This window comes from Mastomys coucha, unplaced genomic scaffold, assembly GCF_008632895.1.
Source record: "Mastomys coucha isolate ucsf_1 unplaced genomic scaffold, UCSF_Mcou_1 pScaffold21, whole genome shotgun sequence".
In the NCBI taxonomy this organism is placed as follows: domain Eukaryota; kingdom Metazoa; phylum Chordata; class Mammalia; order Rodentia; family Muridae; genus Mastomys; species Mastomys coucha.
The window spans coordinates 166,358,256-166,368,366 of NW_022196904.1; the positions used below are offsets into that span (position 1 = coordinate 166,358,256).

At 38.9% G+C, this 10,111-nt stretch overlaps 1 protein-coding gene and 1 non-coding gene across 2 annotated transcripts in view; one reads left to right on the top strand and one right to left on the bottom strand.

Annotated features, from left to right (window-relative positions):
* Positions 1-2,119: 2,119 nt before the first annotated feature.
* The window catches only part of LOC116101450 (ferritin, mitochondrial-like), a 17,822-nt gene continuing 9,830 nt past the window's right edge, over positions 2,120-10,111 (top strand). The window contains 2 exon segments of the mRNA XM_031385000.1: positions 2,120-2,198; positions 3,494-3,592. Of these exon segments, the coding sequence (XP_031240860.1) occupies positions 2,120-2,198; positions 3,494-3,592 (178 nt within the window).
* LOC116104415 lies at positions 3,491-3,654 on the bottom strand. The gene has a single exon (XR_004123905.1). It is a non-coding gene; the product is annotated as a U1 spliceosomal RNA (small nuclear RNA).

Here is a 10,111-nt window from a genome sequence, read left to right on the forward strand (position 1 = left end):
TTGTAGTTGAAAATCAAAAATAATTGGTCATTAAGGTAAATAACCACCAGCATTATGGACTGAATTCTTTCAAAAATTGCAAAGCTCAATACTATAGCAATATCTGTAGTTTCATAAGAATGAATGTTTAAGCTCACTTAATTATAGTTTTCATCTTCCTAGGTTAAAACTCTAGTACTTTATGATTGCAAGTATATATGTGGCCTTCAACTATTCTCTCAATAATTTTCTTAGGAGGTAATTATTTGTTGAACAAAGATTTACTGAATACATTATTTGAATTTCAGGCACTGTGTCACATGTCACATATAAAGAAGTCACATGTTGTTGGCTTCTTAGTGCTTGAGATATGGCTGGGAAAAAATACAAATTAACAAATACTTGTACATTTCATTAACTTTTCAGTCAATAAACCCATAAAGCTAAGTTAAACTTCCAGGAGTTATCCTAGACACTGAGCATGCAACAGTGAACTCAAGAGACAAGGTCCTTGATGAGGAGACGAGTCAGTTATAATGCAGAAAACAGTGGATAAAGAAATGAGAAAATTTCAGATGGCTATGAGGGCTAAGATGAATATAAAGCAGAGTGAATATATGTGGACAGGGTAGAGAGGGCAGTGCTCAAGTGCTAGGATTATTACTGAGTGCATTGTTAAAGCTGGGGTTATTAAGGATGGCTTTTCTGAATGGGTTACATCTGTGCTGTGATAAAAATATCAGGAAATAGCCAGCTGTGAGGATCAGAATGAATTTTTAAAGCAGTGAACAACAGTTTTAAAAGCTCTAGGAAACAAACTAGTTTGGCCTGCTACAGGAAACAAGTCATGAACCACAGGATCAAAGATGTCTACAGACAGAGAACATGGGGTCAACAATGTCAAAGCTACCTCAACACTATTATAAAAAAGTATTACTCTTTCATATCAAAAGTGCTCAGAGTTAGTAGTGAGTGTTAAACACTGAAGTATCCTGATTCATGTTTTCAATACATTACTCAGGTGATCTGTGCTTGGAACTACATAGAATTAACTACAAGGTTAACAGGTAACTTTTATGAGAATCCAGAGGGCAAGCTGTGGTGATGAGAACTATCTTATCCATAAAGAAAATTGTAATGCACTCGACGTATTTTTAAAACCAGGGAGTGCAGATGTAAGTATTGGAAGGGGCACTGGACTAACACATGTGAGACCAGGGCATCAGAGAACAGAGCTCATGGTTTGAAGGATAGATGGTGTCTTCATAGAATAGATCAAAGAATCATGCATCCTTAGTCAAGTGAGTGTTATTTGAAGTGGAAACTTGAAGGTTCTTTTGAAAGTCAGTTGTGTTGGATGGTGTTTTACTGGGGAAAATGTGAAGGAATATTTCATTGAAGTGGATACAGGTGAAAGAATGTTTTGCTAAGGCTCGACACAGGTGAAAGGGTGTTTTGATAAAGCAAGCATGTGAAAGGCTGAGGGATGAAGTGTTCTTTGCCAACAACATACATGTACTGGCCCACCTTACATGGCATGGTTGAACTCCATTTGTCAGCATTCTGTAGATGGAATTGCACCAAAAATCTTCTCATGAGGTTTCTGTGGCTTCTTGCCACTTCCATGGACTCAGGCACTTAGCAGAGTGCTGTCAGCTAATACAGACTCACATGGAGTTTGTGGTGAGGCAGGACACATGGTGAGGTAAGACCCATGGAGGACACTTGATTTTTGGAGGGAGTATAAACAGGACTCAATGGACAGTGATGAGGGTTTAGCTTGGCTTGGCTTCCTTGCTCTGTAGGCTTAAATTTTTCTCAACCCTACTTTTAATGATGGTTCTTAAATGCTTTAGCCTCCCTTCTAGCCTACTGCCCCCACCAGAGGTAGTGGAAAAGAAAGGCTATTAGGATATGGGGGAAATGGACTTGTTTGGAAATTATTCTTTGGAGGAAATCCTATCTGTGTTGTCAGGAAATCAGCAGTTCAGTTTACAGGATTCAGCAGCAGCAGCTTGATCCCTTCGCAAATACTTTATGGATATAGCTGCAGTCAGGTTTGGTAGAGTCAGGATAACAAAGACAAGCCAGCAGCTGTGGCATGACCTAGCAGAGGTAGCTAGGCCTCAGCTGAATCTGCATGAGAGTCAGTCGGAGGACCACAGGAATGCCAGAAGTTCTTGGCCATGGCTCACTCAGCGAAAACTTGAGACCAAGAAGTATTGCACAGCTAGCTATACACTTCAGTTACTTTTTCCCAGTTAGACGTTATTAACAGGATCAGTACGCTTGCTGATTAATCTACTAGTCATGACTTGGAAAAGCCAGTCCTGAGACAAATATTTTCAGCCCTGCCAAGGTTTTTTTCTGAATTGTCCTTTTCATCTTGTGCCTCTTTTCTCCTTCCTCACCATTTTGATTTTGTTTGCTTGATATCTTGAATAGTAGTAGTAGAATATCTGTAGTAGTAGTAGAATACTCAGATATCTACTACTCTATTTAGCAATTTATACTATTACCAAATATATTCTATATAACAACATGTTTAAACGCCCATGATATGTATGGTCTGAGACATGATTAAGAGTATTATTATATTACTATTTTCTTAGTGAAAATCTAGTGCAGAGTTTTCATTTCTTAGCCACAGTTCTATCTTCTCAGTTGATTTATCTTGCAATTAAAATGATTTCCGAGGAACATGTAAGAGTCATGTTTTGTTTTATCACTTCTCAGTTTCAACTTCTATGTATAAACAGCCAAGCTCTATGAACTAAGCCTAACAGTGAAGATTCATGTGCCCTCTATTAGCCACTACATATCTATAAAATACTCTAGGTATCTGAATTTTAATAGAATGCATTGCTATCAGCCGTGTTGAAGCTAACACATAGGCAGGGGTCAGTGAGGTCATGTAGATATTTGTAACAGTAAGAAGATCCCTGATGGTTAGTGTGGTCAGCTTGATGGACTTTACAATCACATTGCAGGTAAGCTTCTGGCATGCCTGTAGAGACACCTGGATTATGGTAATTTTGAAGTGGAAAGATCTGCCCACTGTGGGTGGCACCATTCTCTGGCTGAGATGCTGGACTGTAAGAGGGGAGAAAGCAAGCTGAGCAACAGCATGAATTTACTGCTTTCTGCTTGCTGATTGTAGATGCAATATAACCAGGTGCTTCCAGCTCCCGCTGTCCTGACTTTATATGCTCCCAACATGTAATGGAGACAATGGGAGTGGTTCAATATTGAGAATGAATGAAAGAACATTAGTTTAGATACCTCCAGTGGCAATAGACTGGGAAACTCATTGAGACATTCAGTCAAAGTTCTGGCCTGTCAGAGTTCCAGGTGGACCAGAATGTTTTCTCCTGTGAGGTTTCCAAGAAAAAGAACAAATAATAAAAATGCATACCTTCGTAATATCTACTGTCTTTGCTCACAGGATCCAACAGAAACTTACTAGGGAAATGAAAAAGTCTGAGTTTCCTATCTTCTTCTTTTTTCTTTCTAGGGGAGAGTGCGAATGCAGTCCCCTACTACCACAAATTATGCATTCGAGTTTCCCTCTTTTGGGGAAATCCCAGGGGTCAGCACATCCAGAGTGCAATGGGTAAGCCTCACCCTGGGAAAACCACCTTCGTGATCATGGTATCTCCCCTGCCAGGTAAGTATGAGTTTCCTCTCTTTAGCATATAGTTTCCCATTCCCACTGTGGATATGTTTATGTTATGGGATGAGCAATAGTAATTTATACACTTTACCTACTAGCTGTTCTTAAGTGTACAATATTTTTAATACTCTGATTTTACTAGCTCTTTTCCTTATAATAGAATCTAGCACCAGCCTACCCCAGGAGAAAGAGCTTTGCATATGACAGCAGAGGACCTCCTTATTCCCAAGTTTGCTTTCAACAAGCTTAAACACTACATGAAAATTCACCGATACGATGTACATTGCAGATGACAAGCACTTTTGCCCAGTCAACCATCTCACTGGCCCAAGAAAGAGAAACTTACTGCCATTTTAAGCTCTACCTATTTAAAATATTTTTAAAAGACTTATTATTATTTTATGTATATATTTGTTTGCATTTATATATGTACACATAAAGTAATGCCAACAGAGACACAAAGAGGGATCAAGTCCCCTGGAACTAGAATTACAGATGGTTGTAAGCCATTATGTATCTGCAAGAGAAAGAAGTGCTCTTAAATGCCTAGGCATCTCTCTACACTCACTAAAATGTTATTGATCACTCCAAAATATCACAGTTAATTATTTTTAATAAAAGACCTTTGAAGCATATTTGTAACAATCTGTGGATATGTAATCACATAATTTTTATTCTCTCAAATAGATTACACATTTTTCATTAATTTATTTATTAATTCACTTTACATCCCTATATCTGGTCCCCCTTTCCTACCAGCCCCCTACTCCTACACCTTCTTTCCCCGTTCCCTTCCCCTTCTCCTCTATGAAGGGGAGGCTCCCCTGGGTATCATCCCACCCTAGCAAGTCAAGTCTCTGGAAGTCTCAGTGGAAGACTCTCCCACTGAAGCCTGTCAAAGCAGCCCAGTTAGGGGAATAATATCCACAGACAGGAAACAGATTCAGGGACACCTCCTGCTCCAGTTGTTGGTATACCTGTATGAAGATCAAGCTGCTTTTCTGCTACATATTTGTAGGGGACCTGTGTCCAACCTATGCTTGCTCTTTGGTTGGTGGTTCAGTCTCTCAGAGCCTCCAAAGGTCCAGGTTAGTTAATCTTCCTATGGAGTCCCTATCTTCTTTGGCTCCATCAATCCTTTCCCCAACTCTCCCACAAGCGTCTCCAAGCTCCATCTAATGTTTGGCTGTTGGTCTCTGCATCTATTTCCATTGGCTAATGGGTGGAGCTTCTCAAAAGACAGCTATGCTGGGATCCTGTCTGCATTGCCCATTTTAAAAGCACAAAGACTATAGTTTCTGTTTATTGATTATGTTTATTAGATCTATAATATTTACAATATAAGTAGATTCTCAATAAATGTATGTTGACTAATTAGATAATTAAAAACATAGAAACAACTCAAGAATTGATGGTATTGGTAAACGAGTGTTTGAATGATTCATACATGGGAATATCTATTAGAAAGGGCATATTTGAGATGGGTTGTGCTTTGTTCTCCATGTAGATCTGAGTCTTGAAGTCCCTTATCTAAGGTAAGAGAATTTCTGTAGAATATTGCCACTGACACCCTCAAAAATATATCTATGCTTTTGACGCCTTAATTACACTGTTGTATGCTGCATCTTTATCATTTCAGCCATATGTTCTTACTGTGTTAGTCACAAATCCAGGGGATAACAAGGACAAAGTGGCATCATGAGAACTCAGCTGCAGCTTTGGAAACAAATCTTGTGTCGGCTTAGTGATCCATGGGGGTTCAGCTGCGTAGTTGCTTTTGGATCCTGGATGTATGCCTAAAATCTATGCAGTAAGACATGAGGGATTTTGAGAATAGAATAGTGCCCCCCAAACATCTGAGCAGCAGTTATTAGCCTACCACATTGTACAACAGACAGACAACATGCTTTTAATGATTTTTTTTCCCAGCAGGACAAAAGATCCATTGATCATTTAGAAGTCTATTGAGAAATATTATCAAATAATCAACTGATGTTTAAGTATCAACAAGCTAAATCCATTACTAATCTGTTTTCTCTCATTTGACAAAAGAAAGTTTCAAGTTCATGATCTTGTAGATCATCCTAGACAAGGAATAAACAAAACTACCCTCCCCTAAAGCAGGTGAGATTTTATGTGTAAGACAAAATAACAAAATAATTTTCTACCAAGAAAACATCTACTGTTACATTTGAATCATAATAAAGTAGACTTCTAGAACAGGAAGATCAATGATAATCCAGTTAAGTAGAATTAATCCCTGTAAAATGAAGAATGAGTGCAATTTTATGGAGGTGGTAACTCCGCCTTATGCTGTCTGCATAGGCACTGATTTGCTATTGGAATGGACAGCCTATTCAGTGCCTGGAGAAAATGACATTTACAAAAACAAGCTCAAATTCCAAACCAGCAAGTAATTAGCAAGGCTAATTGTCAGAAGTCTGGCTAGCTAGCACTAGTTCTCAGATCTCTCTCTCTCTCTCTCTCTCTCTCTCTCTCTCTCTCTGTGTGTGTGTGTGTGTGTGTGTGCCTCTCTCTCTGGAAGGCAGCTGCTGGGGGGGAAGTACTTGGCGATTGGCCTCATAATGATGGCAGATGGGGCCTGTGAAAGCTAAGGGCGATGTATGGGGTCAATACTACTGACAGAACAACATTTAAATATCTTGGGCCAGCCAGAATGCCCAGTGAGAAACTCTGAACTCTTCTAACTGTTGAGTATACTACACATAAACAGACACACAGATATATATTTGGAAATTGATTCCTGCTGACAGCAGCAGGGAATTAAGTAAAGATGAATTGTTCCTTTCTCTCTTGCCTGGAAGCCTCTCCTCTCACTAGCTAGGTGGAAGCAATGCTTGGAGCAATTAACTTTTATTGAATCAGGAAAAGAAAGTCACACTTGTAGAGATAAAAACTTCTACATAAAGCAAATATGCATAGACAAACACATTCATACACACATTCATACACACATTCACATTTTTGTTGGGCTCAACCATCTGTCTCATCAACTTACATATGTACACACACATACACACACATCCCTATACTTACAAATGCATATATATTTGGTAGATGGAGCAAAAGTTTCATGAGCAGGTTTCACTGTGCAAGTGCCAGTGCAGAAAAAACCTCCCTCATTCTGGATGAACAATAAGCCTCAACCATTATTGCTTAGAAGAAGAAACACTTCCACCTTTTTATTGAGTATAAAACCAGAAGAGGGGATAATATTTGAAATGTAAATAAAATATCTAATTAAAAAAATAAGCTCTGATCTTGTCAATAAGAAGAAACCTGCTGTTAAGAAAAAACCTGGGTACATCCATTTGCTTGCAAAATTCATGATGTCCTTGCTTTTAACAGCTGAGTAGTACTCCATTGTGTAAATGACCACATTTTCTGTATCAGTTCTTCAGTTGAGGAGCTTCTGGGTTGTTTCCAGCTTCTGCATATTACAAATAAGGCTGCTATGAATATAGTAGAGGGTATGTCCTTGTCTGGTCTCAGTGGGAGAGGATGCGATAAATCATGTAGAAACTTAATGCTCCAGTGAAGGAGGACGCTAGAAAAGTGAGATAGGAGTGGATGGGATGAAGAACTCGTGGAGGGGGACCAGAACGGGGAGCAAATAAATGGAATATAAATAAATAAAATAATTAGTAAAAAATAAATAGCAAAACGAAGAAAACCCCTATCTGGTGGTAAAAGCCTGCCGACTCTCTCTGCTTGAATCTGCTTCTATTCTGCTACTTGACTGTGTTTGCTCTCTTTCTTATTGTCACAGTTCCTAGCTCTTGTACTGTTTCAGGATACATGTGATCACATGGTATTCTAAGCATCTTTTTTTTTCAAAAGTTCACAACAAGTTCAATCATAAATTCAAATCATAAATTCAATATGGAGTTACAACAGAGATGTTTATATGTGTTTTCATTAAGACTAGTTATCTAACTAAACATTCATTATCTGTCACTAGCTCCACAGGTTCATTAAGAGTTTATAACAGTAGCTCCTTTTTTTTTTTCCAAGACAGGTTTCTCTGTGTTGCCCTGGCTGTCCTGGAACTCACTCTGTAGACCAGGCTGGCCTCGAACTCAGAAATCCTCCTGTCTCTGCCTCCCAAGTGCTGGGATTAAAGGCGTGCGCCACCACTGCCAGGCTATAACAGTAGCTCTTAAGTCTTAAATTAGGAAAATTTTGTCAAGAGGCAAATCATCTGCCTATTGTCTCATTAGTTTGAGGTTTTGTATAGATAAATCAGAACCAGACAATATTTTATTTTTTGTTCTTGCACCTACAATAAATTGTTCATTATCAGCTTATGTCCTTAGTTATCAGACAATGAATGGTTTTACAGCTAGCCCAGTAAGAATCATATATCTGTTTGATGCTTGCTTTCTATCTTAATTAGCCCATGGTACATGAAGGTTTACAGAGCCCTAACTGCAACTTTAATATTACAGTAGGCTCAAAATTACTTGTATACATTTAGAAACTCTATAGAATCATTATTAGGAATTAATAAATCATAAATTTGTCTATATAGCATCACTACCAATCAGTACATCTTTGCTGATTTGTAGAAAATCTACCCAATAGGGTGAGCTAATGCCCATGGATCATTATATTAATTTAATAACAACAGGAAGGACATAGTAGCTGCAAAATGAGACTTCTGAAACTCTTGCAATTCAGAATTATCCATTGTAGACCATGCAATACAATATGTCATCTCTAGAATGTCACTTGTATGCACTTAGCCTTTCCTCGATGGCTACTGACAGTTAATGTTCCATTTGTGAACATCATTTCATTTAATGTCTTAATAGATTCATGGGTCAAGATGAAAGTCTGTGGCTAAAGCTATAATTCCCGTTAGTCCATTCAAATTGCTCTATTTGTGAAGGGACTGGAGTTACTAGTGTTCCTGTGTAATATCTGTAACATTAAATTTTCTACAGTATTGCTTATGCTGTAGATAACTTTTATTAGTTTTTATTTTGTCTTTGTGAAAATAATACTTATGTTTCCTGTTTAAGTCCTAACATCTTCCTGCTGTTACTGTATAGAATTCATTTACCCCTTAAAAAGAATTTACAGTAGCCAGTTGATTGAATTCATGTATTGAATATAAAAGTTCTTTTCTCTTTCATTTGCCTGACCTACTTGTGTTACTTCATATGTACTACAGTGAAATACTCAAGAACATAATGCTCTTTAGAACATAAGGTGTATTTAGATAACAAAGTTGGAGGTTCAAGGGACAATGCATTGGCATCAGCCAACTCTGCTGAGAGTGCTTTTGGCTGCATTACACCATGAAGAGAATATCCATGTGTGGAATGAACTGTATATCCAAAAAAGCAGGGGCACACTTGTATAACAAGATTATGAGGACACCTTTTATGGGACCATTATTTCCATCCAAGGAAAAAAATCACTATTGTCCTAAAGGGCTCACAATGGTCCCACTTGCTAAAGACTGCATTATTCCATATATGATCATATTGGAGACCAACACATAAACTTTTAGGGGCCAACAATATTCCAAAAGTAGCAATATTTTGTCCCTTAGATTCACATACAACATTTAAACTTACTGTTTATAGCCAGTGTGGAAAACCATAATTATCTAAAGGCTTTGCCTCAATGACAAAATAAAGTAGCCTTGAAAACCCAAAGCAAGGCCATTTTCTCTCCGGTGACTTTCTAAGGAGGGGCCAGCCAGGAGGTTCAGTCTTCACAAGTGGCAGGGAAGCCGAGACAGGATCCTCTCAACCTCTGTCTACACCTAGGAGTGACGGTGGTGGATCCGCAGCCCTCTCTGTCTCTTCCCTGCAAGTAGAGAGCCTGCCTTCAGGATGTGCTTTAACCCAGGGACTCTGTTGAGATCCACCATTCTCTCTCCTTTGACTTTCTAAGGCAGGACCCGCTGGGAGGCACAGTCCTCACAAGTGGCAGGGCAGCCTGGTCAGGATCCTTTCTACCTCAGACTACACCTAGGAGGGACAACAGATCCGCAGCCCTCTCTGCACCTTTCCTGCAAGTGGGGATCCTGTCTAAAGGGTGTGCTCTGACCCCAGGACTCAGGACAGACAACTGATCCACAGCGATCTGTGCCTAGGTTTTACCAGAGGAGAGCTGATCTCCCAGAAGTGCTGACACAGGCTTATAGACTCACATGAGGAACCAGAGATATAACACCAGAGATCAACAGATGGCAAAAGGTAAATGCAAGAAACTTACCAACTGAAACCAAGACTACTTGGCTTCATCAGAACCTAGTACTCTCACCACAGCAAGTCCTAGATATCCCAAAACACCGGAAAAGCAAGATTTGGATCTAAAATCATATCTCACGATTGTGCTAGAGGAATTTAAGAAAAACATGAATAACTCCCTTAAAGAAATACAGGAGAACACAGGTAAAGAGGTACAAGCCCTTAAAGAGGA